This window comes from Branchiostoma lanceolatum, chromosome 9 (genome assembly GCF_035083965.1).
Source record: "Branchiostoma lanceolatum isolate klBraLanc5 chromosome 9, klBraLanc5.hap2, whole genome shotgun sequence".
Taxonomy (NCBI): domain Eukaryota; kingdom Metazoa; phylum Chordata; class Leptocardii; order Amphioxiformes; family Branchiostomatidae; genus Branchiostoma; species Branchiostoma lanceolatum.
The window spans coordinates 13,735,321-13,752,122 of NC_089730.1; the positions used below are offsets into that span (position 1 = coordinate 13,735,321).

Consider the following 16,802-nt stretch of genomic DNA (forward strand, 5'->3'; position numbering starts at 1 on the left):
GGATCTTTAAGAAGATGTACCGATGAGAAAAAATGCCATTGTCTCAAGAGTTCATTTGTATTTGTCAGTAGATAAGGCAGAGTTAAACTAACATGCTTTTCAAAACCTGAAGTATTAAGAATAATTTTCACTACCAGAGAATTTCATTACAATGTGTATCAGTTACATATTCCACAACTACATGTCTGGACTGTCTAAATACGAGCGTGAGTACATTTCACTTTTTAGCATCAAAACACTCAAGATTGTACTGCATCTGGTAGATTCTGCATATCTAACAGTTGTCATTGTTGATAGAATTTAGGCTGTATCAAGTAGTGCTATAAATGCATGTGTACAATGCCACTAATGTAACTTTAAACATTTTTTTCTTACTGCCCACAATATTTCAAATCTTATCGCAACTTTCTTTATTTTCTTGCTCTCCAACATGACTTGTTTTCTCGTCAGCCCTCAGTCTTCTCCGGCTGTGTTTTCATGTCTCCTTCCTTCTTCTCAATCTCCAACTCGTTAGGTTCACCCTCTGCAACGTGCAACATAGGAACGGGTATAATTCAAAACTTGACGATCTATTTGTCCAGTAGCTTTATATGGTGAGTATATGGTAAGATCAAGAAGAAATGAGAGGTACACAGATTCCACGTTGATGAAGGTTAGGCATCCTGGTAATAAGATACGCCAAAAAAACCCAGTTACTCAAGCAACTGGATAAGATTTTATCGAGTTGCTAGAATGACTGTTTTGTAGTGTACAACGATCTCATTTGTACGAAGCGTCACGCTCTCCTTTTTTTTACTTCGGGTTTTGACAGACAAGGACGACGTAGCACTGCACTTAAGTTTTTATAACTTATATTAACAGTGCCACGTACACGTACGCTCTCCTTTCATCACGAGATAGTGTCTGATGGATTTAGAAGTCGATAGTAACGCCCATAGATACGTTACCTCCATCCAATTCCTCGCCCTGCTTGAGGAAGACGAAGTAGGTGATCCTTTCCTGCGGGTCGTCAAATGGCTCTTTGTACGTGAAGAATCCCACCCAAGTCTGAAACAAAATCAACAACAGCGAAAAAATCGAGTTCAAGCTTACAAAAAGAGGTGTCTTCACCAAGGGGAGTTATTTGAGCATCATTATTGGCAAAACTCAAACTGCCACATTAATGCCTGTGAAAGACAAATTCTTATGAACCGTACATTACAAATAGACAATTTTAGACCACAATGCTTCTATAAGTAACAAAAATTACAAAAACATATAGGCAAATACTTGGTCATAATGAATCGATCAAACGATTAAACCGTAATATTAGATACACAACATACCTTAGGTAGAAAGCTAGATAGATGGATGGATGAATAGATACATAGCTTGTTAGATAGATATTGTCCTACCTTGTCGTACTGGACGCTTCCCTCGTCAAGTGTCTGCATCAGTTTCTGAGTTTCTTCCGACACGATGAAAGGACCCTTTACAGGCGTGGCGTAAACATGGAAACCTTCCGTTGTTGTAAACGTGGCCACCTGCATGTCAGAACATAGCAAAAACTAGAAAGGCAACATTTGCGAGCAAATACAGCATGTTTAGCCATACTCCTCGCCATGCAAAAAATGGACTCTCCCAAAATAACAATGGACCATTCTAAAATACTTGCACTAAAAAAATGAATCACCCCAGTCCAAAACTGAGTCTTCCAGTAGCACCTCAACACAATATGGACCAGTCCACAACCATATCCACTAATTGATTAACACTTCTGCTAAAGAATGGACTTTTTCATAATCATTCCAGCTCAAAATTGAAAGAAACAATTAAAGAATCCTCCCCTTGCAAGAATGGGATATTCCGTGCCATTTCCATGTAAACCAGTCGAAAAATATCCGCTGAAAATTACACTCTTGCGCATAATCAACCCAGTTCAAAATTGAATTAAAAAAGATCAGCCCCAGGGAAGAATGAAGTTTTCCATAGTATACATATGAAGATTTGACAGGAGACGAAGGAAATGACCAAAAACAACATATTTGGGTCAATTCCAAGTCACCGAGAGGGTTTTAATATAATATTTGTAATATGTTTGAACTATTTTGATTAAAAGAATGTCTAAGTCACAACAGTTCTAAAGTGTTCAAACAATTAGAATTGAAACTTATAACATGTTTGAACTCATTTCACATACGTTGGAAACATTTCGAACGTAACTACACAAAAATCTCTTTATTTAGAACAGTTTCAAACCATCTATCCAAATGTTTCAATGTTCGAACAATTTGTAACAAAAGATTTTCACAATTGCCCTCATAAACGAAGGTGCTAAGTCCTCCTGTGTGTTTCTGCCTATTTTCGGTGGCCGCGCTAGACCACCAGCGGATTTGTTTTGACGGAGCGTCACCCGCGCGCGACGATGTACACTGTTCGGCACCGCTAATATCCGGCATTTTCCCTCTCCAAAACACTCCACAAGACCCACGTTTTTAGTGTTTTGCCTCTTGTGCAACACGATTCGATTTGCATTACTAACGGGACGAAAATGATAGAAAAAATTCACCCCGTCCCGGCGTCCGTCCCAAAAACATGAACGACATGAAAATATATTTTCTTACAGATTCAATCACAAAAATCAACAGCATCGGATTCCAAATTTTCGCAACGGCCGACCATTTATCATGGTTGAACTTCCTTCCAAGGCGTGCGATAGATAAACATTCCCGGCACATAATAGTCACTAGTACCAGACTAACGCAAGCTCATGATGATAATAGGGAGAAAGTTTGTCAGTGAAGTTTGGCCACCAGAGGGTACATTCATTTAACGTTACAAGCTAGCGCAAAGGGGCGAATCATTGACCTTACCGGGGACTGACTCTACTGGCCTAATCATTCCTTTTTTGCCGAATTCTACGATCCATACGCCCGTCCGTAGGACATGTAGGAAGGCACCGCCTACCACCCGCCTTTGATCATGTATGAAGTCGGCGGCAGAGAGAGATCATCAATCAATTTTGACAGGAGTGTCGCGCCAGTCTGAGGAGAAACGATCTCCCGTGTTGTGTTGAAGAATTTGGAGTTTGAAAATATCTGGAATAACTAATGCTAGAATAAACATTCACAAAATCATTGATTTAACTTGTTTTCTGTTATAAAATTTCCTAAACTGCAATTTAACCACTGAGTTTAAGGGAACATGGTGTTTTCCCGATAATCACGTTAAATGTTTATGTCCGGTCTTTCCTCCTCGTAAGCAAACTTCAAGCCTGGCCAGGTGCAAGGCACTCGGGGTCAATGACCTGTAGGTCATATGTAGTATTGAAAGTGACAGAAGTGGCAAATATTGTCAAGAAAGCCCAAAATAAATCGTTTTGAATATATGTATGCCAAAAATGGGAATGTAGTCCTTTAAATATTTGTTCAAGCCACATATACAGCAAATTTCAGGTCATTCGGTTGAAATACAAGGGCGCGGGAGGCCAAGATATGCTAAAAATAGCCTAAAAACCTCAATAAAATCACTTTCAAGGTCAATATCAAAAAAAGGAAAAGAACGTACATTGGTTTTTGCCTACATTACCTCTGTACCAAATTTCAGGTCATTTGGTCAAAAAATGACAGAGATGAATCGATTTGAAGATTTGACAGGAGAAGAAACATGAGAGAAAACAATATGTTGAGCCATACTTATGGCTAAACATAACAAAGTCGAAGCCGGATGTTGATGTAACTGTTACAAGCATTTATCGAAATGTTAGCATACGCAGTCAATAGATAAATCATTGATAGATTGTAGGGAAGCAAACAGAAGAGGGCACTTTCTAAAAAGACATAATGCTAACTTGTTGACCGACAACAAGACACAGAAAAATTACAAAATACATTTTTTTGTCAATCAAATACGTCCGAGCTACGCTCGCTCAATGGTCACCGTCTCAGTGGACATTTTGAGTATTGTCAGTGACTATATCCATTTCAATTCTATTCTATTCTTCTTGAGTTCCCTTAAGCTCAGACATATCAACCAGAAAAACATACCAGGTCCTATATATGTGACTGTTATGCATTCGTTTTAGGCAGCTTGACTCACCCCCTCTCCAGTCGGCTTCGGCAGCTCTTTACCCTCGTACTCCTGAGGCAGTCGTAAACAGACCTCATATTCACGTTCACATTGACCAATGCCCTTTTCGCTCTCTTCAGCAGAGTAGACTCTGGCCTGAGATGGAACACAGCGAGTTTACTCATGTATCAATGTATTGATAACATGAAGATCCTTGTCGCTTACACGTAAACAACGTTGCAAGTGAAAACAAAATGAGCATGCGATTTAAGTACGAAAAACAATATCGGTAAAAGATCGGAGAAGAACTAGACTATACTTTATATTTTTACCTCTTAAACTTAAGTACTTACGGTTGATTTGTTTTAGTTGACTCTTATCCACAACATACCTTGTATAATGGGACAGCAAAGTTAGTGATCGTCTTGTTGTCGCTATTGTCGCCGTGGAAGTACTTCACAAGAGGCCTGGTGAGCTGTCTGCCAAATGGGTAGGGATATCCGCATAGCTTCGCTCGGTGACACGCACTTCTACCTTTAAGGTGGATGGCACAACAGACCTCTTGTTAGATCATGTCAGTTTTTCTTCAGTAAAACTGCATTTCCTAGCCGAAATAACGGGTTGACAGTAGAAGTGGCCGATTCTCACGTTTTGGAAGCAGCACCTCCAAGAAGTTGCTGTGGTTCTTGGTGACATAGACGGTAGGGCAGATAGACTCGCTGCAGCCTTCCGGCTTTGGAAGAGCCACCTTTCCGTCTGAGGTGTCTTCATTCTGGTTTTCTCCAGCTTCCTCTGACGTGAAGTCGTCCTGGCCTTCCTTTGGTACCTATAAAACAAACGTTAACATCAAATGTTAACATCACAATTATTAAGAGAGAGAACATATAGGTGTCCTGCCCAGAAGACCAGACGACAATAACTACTAAGCTGACCTTCTACTCCCTCTTAGGGCCCTGTCACACTTGTGCGTATATTCAAGTGCGCATGAGTTGCGCATTAACATTTCTTAGGTTTAAGGAAAGTTTGCGGGGAAGAAGATGTTTTCTGCGTTGATCCACCATTGTGCAGCCTAGTTATCGAACCAAGGAAATGACTAATGGGGCTGAAACTTCAATCTTGATCAAAAACATGTTAATATGCAACTCATGCGGGCTTGCGTATACGCACAAGTGTGACAGGGGCTTAACCTCTCTTTCCAGATTTCCCTTTTGGTCCAGAGCTTTCTTCAAGGACCTGTCAATAGATTTATACATATACAGTGATGCGCATTCCTTATAAGCAACAGCATATAGTACCAACAATATGGTATACAGCAAGCATAAAAGAAATACTGCACGTACATGTCGTACCTTAATCAGTTCTATGATATACTCGAAGAGCCGTTCGTCTTTGCCTGGGTCGTCAAAGGTTCCAAGCCATATGTCCTGGAACATGAATGAACGACCTGTCATTAACAGGACGAAGAAAGAAACCCAGACATAAATAGAAACAAGACGGGCCATAAAACCGTTGCTTTGGTTACAACGGCCTCTGACTAGGGGTGAACATAAGAATACTCAAACCTTAGAAAGAATATTATCATCAAGCAAGGAACAGTTGCAAACTAGAGTTCAACGAACTCATACATTTGCCAATATTTTCATTTTGTTCAATGCTACGTTTGGTGAGAGGCCTTTCAGATACCTCTGATTTGCATAAAAGAAGAAATCATGTACAGCATTGACAATATTGTTTGACTTCAACTTTAATTTTTCGTTCCCGCAAACAGCCCGGCCGGGGCCCGGTTTGCAAATGTGATCACAGAGTTACCTGGATATTGTACTGTACTCCAAATGGCTTGAGGTTGTCCAGGTCGTTGATCAGATCAAGCAGGCGCCGTTCCAGTTCACCTGAACTGTACCTACCCTTGTATAGTGACCGGAAAAACCTGCTCTCCACCGCAGGATGGTCAAATGAAACCTATCAAAAGACGAATCGTTAGTAACATCTGAAAACTATATTGATATCGTTGCCTTTATCACATATGACATGCCCCAGAAAGCTGGTAGAACAGGTTCACTCCAGTTACGATGCATGCGTCTGAAAATATGTCCACATGGATGGAATATGCTTTGTTTGTTCAGGTATTGTCGCCGTTCAGAAGACTGACGATGACATGCTATGACACCGGCCGGTGTCATAGCCTGCCAGCCTACTGCCTACGTGCTCAGGCCAGAAACTGGCCCCTTGCTTTCCAGGAGGATCCTCCAAGCAGTCCTGTCCCTTGCCCTAGCCTCTGCTTCCCGACTGTTTAAGCCCGTGTCCTTCACAATTTGGTCTTTCCAGCTCTTCGGTGGTCTTCCCCGGGGTCTGGGGGTAGCGAACTCCTGGCTGTAGGCTTTGTAGACTAGTGTTTGTGGGTGTCATAGCAGGTTTATTTATTTGTTTTTCAAATAAACAAAACTGCCGGCCTGAAAATTTCACTGGCCTGAAAAATTCGAACACTACCCGTTCAACCTTCATTGACATTGTGAACATTACGTACCGTGTCGTCGATGGGCTTAGGCGGGTTATCCGCAAACTTCTCCGGTACCATTGTGCTCAACGTGGTGACCTTCTCGCACCGCTGCTCGAACATATTAACCTGTAGGACAACAATCCAGGTTGGGTTTCCGACATCAGGTCTTTTATGAAATAGGAAATCGTCTTAGGCACCACATGGTTGAATACATTGACTTGACAGAAATCTTTCAATCCCCACAATGGCTGTCTTTGTGATTTGTGACTAAAGTAGTGGTTTTGCTGAATGGACTCTTATATTAAGTAAGGCACATCATTGGACCATGATCACTGATGTTGAGCTGTACTATCTGAAAAGCATATTTCAAATATCCCTTGCCTTGCCATACAATGGTTTGGTCATGTCGATTTTGGAGTTGTCTTCGTTCTTTCCATTCAAATACGACAGAAGGGGATTCAGCGCCTTGTAGAAAGCTTCCATGTTGGAGCAAGACTTGGAAGGACTTTTGGAGTAGAACCAACTTGCTGTCGAGAAAAAAAGACAAGACGGAATTCTTCTAAGAGGCATGTACAGCCAATGAAATCATTCATTGCAAACGGCATGATACGTTCATGCTTACCTTTAAAAGTCCCAGTGTAGACCACGAAATGAGCGGTCTCTGCTATTGGTTTGCTCGGATACTTCAAATCGTTCCAAACAACTAACGTTAGGTACTGATACCTGGTGCATACTCAATAATCTTCAAGTTGTTTTCAAGCCCCATGATAGTGGTCATCTTTGGGCACTCGTGAGTGTCACACTGGTCGCCCAACGATGGCCTCGCCTCAGTCCGGCTGTAGTCTTTACTCACGGGGAGGTGGAAGGTGAAGGGTGGACGGCCTTCCTGGTCACTGCAGTCCAGGTCAGCGTCAAGGTCGATCTGGACATCAAGAATCGCAATCAATGATGACAAAATAGCACTCAATATGAAAAACGTTTGCCCATAGTTGTATCTTTTGTATATTTCAAAGAGAGAAATATGGACCTAAACAATAGATATTGGACTTTAAGGAGCTATCCCGGCAAATGTCATTTTACATAAGACACAACTGTCGAAGCAAGTGAACTGAATCACCTCGTTGTAGCGGTCAAACAGCCTGGACTGCGGGTGGTATTCCGCCACACCGACGTGATCACCCAGGATGCACTTCTTCTTGTCCCTCAGTCGTTCCATGAGCTTCTTGGCCGTGGAAGTGATGGTACTCGGCTCGTAGTAGGCATTGCCACCGAAACACTTCGTGTAAACGGTTCTACGATATCATAGAAAATGCAGTTGTTTGCAGCTGTGTGCATCACTTTTTTCAGCATCAAAATGTTCAGACAATATATAAGGTATGTATAGTAGATTCTGTTGTGTTTGCAATCTTCACAGACGTTGAATCCCCGATATGGAATATTCGTCTTGCTTAAAGTTTTCCCCTTGATTCTAGTGAAATATTTAGAAGGAAACCGCTACTTAATGCCAATCACTGCGGCACAAAGAAGTAACTTTACCACTGTTCTAAATACGTACGTGTACTGTCTTGCATGAAGTGCCTCTACTGTTTTTGGTGTCTGGAAGCCGTTTTCGGTCTTCAGTAACGTTAGGTCCTGTTTGATATCGGAGAATTAAGATGTTTATCATTACATGTAGTATTATCATCACTATGATTATTAATTCTTTATTTCAGGTAAGAACAGGCCCATTTTAAAAACACACAAGACAACATAGAATATATACATGTACATACAGCATCATAGAGAACATAGAAACATGACAATCTATAAATAGCATGTTCTGGTTCTTAACAATGTTTATCATCAATGAATTTAGTACTTTCGTACGTACCTCTGGGCTCCCTGTCCCTCCACCAGCAACATACCACACCTTGAAGAGTTTCTGGCAGCTGTTTACCCCGTCCAATTCCTCTCTCTTCTCGATAGCCACTGTTAGTGTACCAGCCACATCCGGCGCAGGAACACCTGTCAGTTAAAATCCCTGTTTAGAATATGTTTCTCTTCTCTATTATTGAATCTTGAACTAAGCTGTTCTTATAACGATATGGAATTCGTTGCTCCTTGGATATATCGACATTCAACCTCTTGTTTCAAGTACGTACATATCTTCGATGACTTTCCATCCCTACCTACCTGCGTTGTCCAGGGACTTCAACAGCGGACCCGCAGACGCGTGAACGGCTGTGTCGTAATAGCAAGTAGGGGGTACGTAACCCAATGCCCTGATGTCCTTATACTGCTTGAGCTTTATGCTCTTGTCGTCGACTCCCTTCACTCCCGATGTCTCAATCTTCGGACACTTCTTTGGGGCTGAAATAGATTGCATGTTCAGATGTCATCAAAGATTCCAGGATCTCAAAGTTCATCAGCTGAGAAAGTAACGAATCTTTTGTAGTTCACTTCAGCTGTTTTGTCTAATTGTCGTAACAGATTCATTGCTCACATCATCAAAGATTCATGATAATCTCATATGAAGATTACAAAAAAACACAAATATGTGTTATATAATGTAGAATCTTCACCTGTTCTCGTCTTAGAAACTAACATCGACGTCAACTGCTGGGAAGCTTTGGAGAAACTAGTGACGTTAGAAACGAGGGCCTTTGAAGCCAACAGGACAGCTGCCGTTCAGGAGAACAAGGAGAAGAGGAAACAGCGCTCCATCCAAGACTGTTTCTTCCCATGCAGCATCTGTGGCCGCCCATCGTCTTTACTCTCACATGAGGGCCCACCTCGGCAAATAACTTGTATGCCTACTCATCTGTCGAACCGACAGGATAATCCATCACGTATTTACACATACCTTGGCAGTACGTTGTAGAGCACTGCTCCCGAGTTAACATGGGGATGTCGCTCTGGTCCATCTTCTCCCACACTATGGGCTCCTCGTCACCACGGAGACACTTCGGGAGTCCCTGTCCGCCTGCGGTCAGGTCGTTGAACTCCAGCCACTTGTACGTCCTCTCGTTCATGGCGTAAATCCAGATCTCGTTGTACATGTTGTGGTTGAACGAGTCTGAACTACATTACATTGTGAAGTTCAAAATTAGTGACACAGAACCAGGTAAGGCTGTGGTAAATTAGTTATTTGTCATGCCCAGGGCTTTATATAATTATCAAGACTATTTTTTATTTATTTTTACGTATATAGGTAAGCTCAAACACCAAAATTACATTTTTGTAGATATGTAGCATTCATTAAAAGAATCAATTGACAACGCTGTGCATACCTGCCATACTGAGCGACATAGTAATAGTTATCCTCTTCGTAGGATGGCTCCTTGTTGTTCCTCAGAGTCTTGAAGAAGTTTTTGGCCTCCAAGTCAGCGACGAAGCCGACTCTTGGAGAACGTCCTCCGAACTTCTTAACGTACAAGATGGTTTCTGCGACAAGATCTATCACCACCTTGGGCAGACAAGATATGCGGTTTCATTAAGCTGTTCCTTCAAAGTAGGCAACACTTCTTCTTTGCACCGTTCTACCACATACGTCTATGAAGGGTAGAAATCCAGGTGATGAGATATGCAAGATAACAGTTACTTAAGCAAATTTATCCAGTTTCTTGAGTAGCTGTTATCTTGCACATTTCTACCAGAGACACTAGAAGGGGTCGCTGTCTTCAGATTTACAATTTCCTGTGGCCAATGAATTAAGAACCATCATCATTACTCACAAACTACATCACCATATCATCCAACGCTGACTGTGCATGTGACTTACGTTACAGGACATGTCTACTCATGACGGTCCATGAATAGTTTTAAAACTTTCAGAACAAGGCTCTATCATTTATTTCAAGGTAGATGCTGATGTAAATCACATACCATGGGATCTACTGGCTTTGGAGGGTTCTTTGCCACCTCCTTAGGGAGTAGCATGGAAACGGTGATCTCCCGAACTGGGCTCTCGGAAGGCGCCCGGGTCTGTGTTACCATGGGCACAGTGTACGACATTTTCAGCCCTGAAAATGTGCAACATGTAGTTATGTCACGTAGTTATAGGTTATCAAACTATTTTCTCCTGTACCAGTCCATGGTTCTTCGCCGGGTTTATATTCATCTGTGTACAGTGAGTGTTGAATCATCACGCATGCGCAGTGATGTACCTGTAGCGCCTAGAAAAACAATGCAACGACGTGGCTTACGTTTGTCATTTGCACCTCCGAAGTAGTCGTGCAGACGTTTCCGCCCCCTGCCGCTGGCCTGGGAGAGGGACAGGTCTGACATGGTGGTGGACACCCAGAGGGCGCTTTTGCACCGCCTCACGTCGTACTCCGGGGTCCAGCACAGCAGCTCAAACTCAGGGCACTCTCCGGTACAGGAAGGTTCCAGATCGCCTCCATTGCTAGCGTTGTCATAGAGGAAGTGTAAGAATCGAAAAAGTACTAGCACTACTGAATAAATTATGTATTTCGTAACACGAAAAATGAGCAAGCAAACAAAACAACTCAGTAAAGCCGCATCAAAGAAACCTCCAGTAGTACGGGTTTGTTTAATGAATATTCGTATGGAATACACATCTTTATTTTTAGAATTTCCAGAGTACTTTATAATTGTATTGTAACCAAGTGCACTGGGATAGCATATTATTGTGTACCTGTATGTTGAAGGATGATCTCCTTGTGGATGCTTCTTATGATGACGGCCATGACACACGCCCAAACAGGCCAGAAGAAACACTGACAACAGGAGTTTGGACGCCATGGTCACCTGCATACTACTGAGCGATAGGGTGTTAAAGACAAAAATACTACATAACCTTCTTTACACTTTATTGTCCTTCCATGAATACCTCATGAATAACCTTTTAGTGGGTTGTTTCTAACATAATTGATCATGCTATATTCCGCCTACGTGGACAAAAAACACTACATGGTGTCCTTGAAACTGTTGACGCTATATTGTTAATAAATCAATATAAATTCCTCAGAGGCAAGAATGATTGAACTAGGTTTGTTATGATTGGCGGTGAAATTGACAATGGCTACCAAATGACACGTTTTATTGCCATATCATGATGACTAGACGTGTGCTCCTGTATTGTTGTTCATCCAATCGCCTCCTCCCACCTAGCGCCTGTTTACATTCCTGTCAAATGAGTTCGTCAAAAGAAGTGTTAACCAAAGTAATCAAAGAAACGACACAGAATTAGTATACTACACGCTTTTATGATTTTTTTTAATAGAATCTCGCAACATTTTTACTCCGGGATCCCAACTAAATGCAAAAAATAAGATAACGAGTGTCAGATTACACCTTCAGTGTCCTACCTGTCAGTAAGTCAGCACACGTCTGTTTTTAAAGGTCGACTGTACTCTACGACATCGAGGGGGTTCAGGCCTTGTGACTGTTTGCATACAGTGTGACTCTGTTTAATCAAAGCTCAATGGTCACGTTTGCCACTTTGCATATTTTGGCGCTGTTCTTTGAGCTCTTGTGTAGAAAACATCGCTTGACCTTTGACTTTTACCGCCATCAATCAATCACAACAAGAAAAGCCTAAAACACAGACATTTAGTTCCAAGTTATATTCTGTGGCCACGGTTTAGTAAAGACTCCGCTATTGTAAACTTTGACGAGTATGTGTGTCTCAAGGTCAAGATACTCTAACCAAGCGCCCCTCTTCTCTTTGTGGTGTGAGGTGAACAGTGCGTGAAAATAAATTGAACAGGGCGTGAAAAACACATACTGTCGTAACTTGGTGAACTCTGATCCTCTCTATATTGATTGGACGCAAGGACGCAAGAACACACCTCACACATTGATTTGATGATGAATTGACAACGTTTTATCGGGAAGAACATGGATGTAGAATTACTGTTAGTTAACTAGTTATGAGTAATAGCATTGCAAGCAGCACGTAGAGATGCCAGTTTCGATTTTATCCTAATCAATCGTCGTAATTTCCCGTCTCATCTCCTGCATGCAGTCCTTTCCGTTGTCGGTTTATTCCTAGTTCTCCGTCTCGTTTGAGTCGCCTTCTGAAGGTTCTGTAAGACAAGACGTAAACAGAATGTTTAAAAATGACGTGATGATTTGACATTATCTAGACAGACTCAGTTTGCACAATCAAACAGCGCAGCTGAAAGCTGAATCTCTTTTCAGCAACAGAACTAGTAGAGATGAGGAAACATCATTGTCGTAGTGGCAATTAATGCCGAGAGAAACGGTAGCTCGCAAACTGGTCGCCATTTCCTTAACACTATGTAATTAACAGCAAGTACGCTTTGTTATTGAGTAGTAGAAAGAAATGTGACTGAAACTGTTTTGATCGAGCAATCTATTGACACAAGACAAATTTTTCCTTCAAATCTACATAATTCTTAATTATATTTACCAACAAAAAGGAAAACAAGACACAAGTTTGGCCTGGCAAGGGAAAGTTTTTTAATGATTACATACTTTCAGAGAGTAGGACTTATGTTTGTTTCGAGTAGGAAAACAGTGTTATCCGTCACCGATATAGTATCCAACATTTGTCATCACTGAATGAAGCTTTGCTTTCTTACTAACACTTAGTAACAAAAGTATTACCTTCTCCTTTGTCCTCGGTCTTCTTCGGGAAGAGGAAGTAGGTGATCTTCTCCTCCGGGTTGGTGAGGGGCTTATCGTATGAGAAGTAGCCCACCCAAGTCTGGAATGAGAGAAGCAACAGCAATAAAGTCTAGGAATTTGTGACCTCGAAAGAAAACGAAGCGATCGCGCGAAAAAAAGAACAAACGCAAGAACAAACGAACGATTACTTTTACATTATTACATGATGTCACTTGCCTTTTCATATGAGATGTTTTCCTTGTCAAGTGCCTTCATCAACTTTGAAGTTGCCTCTGTTGCAACAGCCTCAGAGACATGACCCTTCACGGCGATGCCGTATGCTTGCTGATTATAGTCGTCAGTAGCAGTAAGTATGCTCAGCTGCATGTTAGAACAGAACAGGACGAGAACAACGTCAATGCTGGACAATTATTAGTCCACAAACTAAATTCGAATGAAGGAAAAAGGCACCGTGTTACTCATTTTGAGAAGGAAGGGTGCTGGTAACTATAAGAATCATTACGCAGGATATCCTTTAAGATGATACCAGATACGACGGTGTGTGTGGTACCGTATATTGTTCATCAATCTTGCTAGCTTGTAGTTAACTCACCCCTTTCCCATTGGGCTTTGGCAGTTCCTTGTATTCATCAGACAGCGCCACACAGGCCATGTACGCACGTTCGCACGGGGCGATACCCTTCTGCTCCTCTTCAGCGGAGTAGACTTTGGTCTGAGGTGGGACACCATTCAACATGTCATGCACATAGAATGTCACAAACATTATCATCTTCGTAACATGCAACGTTGATGAGTTGCTCAAAGGAGGATAAAAATGAGTTGATCTTTTCGTATGTCGATGAAGGTTGGACATACAGGTAATAAGATATGCCAACAGACAGTTACTGGATAGAATTTTGAAACAGTCAGACGCATCCGCTGTCTTTCGTGAGTGGCTCAAGGGAAGAACTTGAGAACCGCGAACCTCATTAGTTTGGACGGGGAGTTAGAGAAGCAGTATATGAGAGAATGGACAATACCACCCTCAACAGGAAAGGAGGTCCACGCGTCGAACTTTTAGGCACTTGGAATAATGCCCCCTCACTCCCCCGAACGAACAACAACAGTTCGTGTCCTCAAACAACAGAAGATTTAGTATTCTATGAACCACCCTTAATTGCCTTCACCTCATTAGCATATCAATTCAGAGTTTGGTATCAAAGTTCTCCAGTTCTTCCCATTAGTCACTGACAAAAGACATCGGATGCTGTCTGAAACATCTGACTGTTTCATAATTTTATTTCGTTGCTTGAGAAGTCTTTTGGCAAATCTTTGTGCTTGTTTTGATATAATCAAGAGATGCTTCTTAACGTAGTAAACCATCGATGTTATACATAGGTTTCTGGGACACCAGTGTTGTTGATCTTCTCGTTGGCGCTGTTGTCACCATTGAAATACCCTAGAATCGGCCTGATGAGCTGTCTGCCGTATGTTTGAGGATGTCCACATAGCTTGGTCCGGTGACACAGGCTTCTACCTTTAAGATGGATCATATATTGACATATATTAGATGTTCACTTTTCCTGACCAAGGTTGCGAATATCTAGATCTCTGCTTGCAATACCGTATATTTGAAATAAATTACGCTTAATCATTGCTAGATTATATAAATGAATTCGTACTATTTGGACTGGAGAGCTCCATGAAGTTGCTGTGGTTTTTGGTGACGTAGACAGTCGCACACTCCCTGCAGCCTTCCGGCTTTGGGAGAGTCACCTTTCCGTCTGAGGTGTCTTCCTTCCGTTTTTCCCCAGTTTCTTCTGACCTGTCATCATCCTGGCCTTCCTTTGGTGCCTTTGGAACAAAATGCTATCATCATATATCTTAGGAGAGGGCCACTTTAAAATATGAGTGTACCGCCGACTAGCCACGCCGAGAGAACCGAAAGACAATTGGTAGTGAGTTGAGACCTCCCCCCCCCCCCCAACTTCATGTCCTGTCTTTCCTTTTGGTACAGGGCTTTCTTCAAAAATCTGCTAAGAAATGCCTATACTTATAATGACATTAAGTCATGCATATTCATCAAGCAACAGAACATAATCATATGCATGCAGCAAGCAAACAAAAATAATAATGAGGTACCCTTATTCCTTCTATAACAAATTCGAAGAGCCATTCTTCTGTGCCTGGGTCGTCATAGGTACCAATCCACATTTCCTGAAACATTAATGTACGACGTTAACAGGACGAACAAAGGAGCCCATACAAAAATAGAAAATGTTCTTCCAATGCCACCCTGGACAATTATCTATATAAAATGTATGATGCATACATACATACAGACAGACAGACAGACAGACAGACAGACAGACAGACAGACAGACAGACAGACTTAATCAAATATTTTTTTTTAGTCCAAACTTACCTGGACATTGTACTCTACTCCAAAAGGCTTGAGGTTGTCCAGGTCGCTAATCATATCACTCAGGTGCCGTTCCAGTTCACCTGAACCGTACCTGCCCTTGTATAGTGACCGGAACCATCGGCTCTCTACCACAGAGCGTTCAATTGAAACCTGCCAGGAGATGAATCATTAGTAAAGCCTGATGGGAACAGAGTGATATCGATGCCTTCATAATATATGACATGCCCCAAAATGATTATAGACCTCGCCAGAGGTAAAACACTTCACTTCAAATACGATGTAGTTACTGAAACAATGCTGGAAGGTGTTGTGTTTATACATACATGTGTGTCACCTTTCAAGAGACTGAACTGCTATGAAAAACGACCTGAAAAATTCGAACACTACATGCTTGTGTTCAACCTTCATTGTGAACATTACGTACCGTGTCATCGATGGGCTTAGGGGGGTTATCCGCAAACTTCTCCGGTACGACTGTGCCCAACGTGGTGACCTTCTCGCACCGCTGCCCGAAGAGATCAAGCTGTAGGACAACAATCCAGGTAGGGTTTCCAAGATTAGTTCTCTTATGAAACGGAATCTCCATTGCTGAATGCATTGTGTTTATAAAATTCGTCCAATCCTAAATGACTGTCTATGCAATTTGTGAGTAAGGTAGGGATTGTACTGTAATGATTACTATAGTAATGATTGAATTGAATAAAAGTAAATAGTAAGTAATTATAGTGAAGTACATCATGCATCCATGACAACTGGTGTTACATTGTACTAGAATATTTCCGATATTCCTTACCTTGCCATACAATGGTCTGGTCATGTCGATTTTGGAGCTGTCTTCGTTCTTCCCATTCAGATACGACAGAAGGGGATTCAGCGCCTTGTAGTGAGATTCCGTATTGGAGCAGGACTTGGAAGGACTCTTGGAGTGGCAATAATTTCCTGTCGAGAAAAGAGTGACTATGGAATTCCTCTGAAAGGCCTGTACAGACAATGATATCTTGTATTCCCCATTCATTGCAAACGACATGACAAGTTCATGCTTACATTTACATCCCTAGTATCACTCTATAGTTGGTCTAACGACATAGTTGGCTCGAGATTTCCTATTCATTAGTAACATCCACTAAGGGTTTTACAACATTCAACGGCTAATGGGGTACATGGATTGAACTGTTAAACTGAATACACCAAGATTACGAGCAATTTTTCAAAGTTTATGATAAACAGTGTCCGACATAGAATGATTCGACAAAGTCCCGG

The 16,802-nt window shown here is 41.7% G+C and overlaps 2 protein-coding genes across 4 annotated transcripts in view; both read right to left on the reverse strand.

The window, feature by feature from the left end:
- Window positions 1–33: 33 nt before the first annotated feature.
- Window positions 34–12,137, reverse strand: LOC136441579 (uncharacterized). Of its 3 annotated transcripts, none has more exons than XM_066437942.1 (21): window positions 11,854–12,137; window positions 11,181–11,300; window positions 10,729–10,934; window positions 10,409–10,545; window positions 9,814–9,989; window positions 9,387–9,604; window positions 8,717–8,893; window positions 8,415–8,548; window positions 8,100–8,176; window positions 7,662–7,836; window positions 7,268–7,466; window positions 6,926–7,071; window positions 6,572–6,670; window positions 5,857–6,006; window positions 5,388–5,471; window positions 4,696–4,873; window positions 4,439–4,581; window positions 4,078–4,203; window positions 1,395–1,523; window positions 948–1,047; window positions 34–523 (listed from the first exon to the last, which is right to left on the reverse strand). In XM_066437942.1, the coding sequence occupies exons 2-21, from the start codon at window positions 11,297–11,299 to the stop codon at window positions 447–449; spliced, it is 2,850 nt and encodes a 949-aa protein (XP_066294039.1). In that variant the 5' UTR covers window position 11,300; window positions 11,854–12,137; the 3' UTR covers window positions 34–446. The 3 variants fall into 3 exon arrangements, with proteins under 3 accessions (XP_066294039.1, XP_066294038.1, XP_066294040.1); XM_066437941.1 differs by having other exon boundaries at window positions 11,181–11,303; XM_066437943.1 differs by having other exon boundaries at window positions 5,397–5,471; window positions 11,181–11,303; window positions 11,854–12,136.
- Window positions 12,138–12,387: 250 nt separating this feature from the next.
- Window positions 12,388–16,802, reverse strand: part of LOC136441581 (uncharacterized) — a 39,699-nt gene continuing 35,284 nt past the window's right edge. The window contains exons 12-21 of the mRNA XM_066437948.1: window positions 16,336–16,481; window positions 15,967–16,065; window positions 15,543–15,692; window positions 15,260–15,334; window positions 14,800–14,971; window positions 14,512–14,654; window positions 13,731–13,850; window positions 13,355–13,498; window positions 13,118–13,217; window positions 12,388–12,573 (exon numbers count right to left, since the gene is read on the reverse strand). Coding sequence (XP_066294045.1) covers window positions 12,536–12,573; window positions 13,118–13,217; window positions 13,355–13,498; window positions 13,731–13,850; window positions 14,512–14,654; window positions 14,800–14,971; window positions 15,260–15,334; window positions 15,543–15,692; window positions 15,967–16,065; window positions 16,336–16,481 — 1,187 coding nt within the window. The 3' untranslated portion in view covers window positions 12,388–12,535. The remainder of the gene's footprint in view (window positions 12,574–13,117; window positions 13,218–13,354; window positions 13,499–13,730; window positions 13,851–14,511; window positions 14,655–14,799; window positions 14,972–15,259; window positions 15,335–15,542; window positions 15,693–15,966; window positions 16,066–16,335; window positions 16,482–16,802) is intronic.

Bases quoted from the DNA above. Each gene is read 5' to 3' on its own strand.
- LOC136441579 (XM_066437942.1), bottom strand. From the start codon at position 11,299: ATGCAGGTGACCATGGCGTCCAAACTCCTGTTGTCAGTGTTTCTTCTG. The intron at 8,894-9,386 runs GTATGTGTAAAT...AATCTATTTCAG, and splicing joins CTCTACAACGTACTGCCAAG to CCCCAAAGAAGTGTCCGAAG. The intron at 6,671-6,925 runs GCAAGGGATATT...GTTGTCCTACAG, and splicing joins CCAAACCATTGTATGGCAAG to GTTAATATGTTCGAGCAGCG.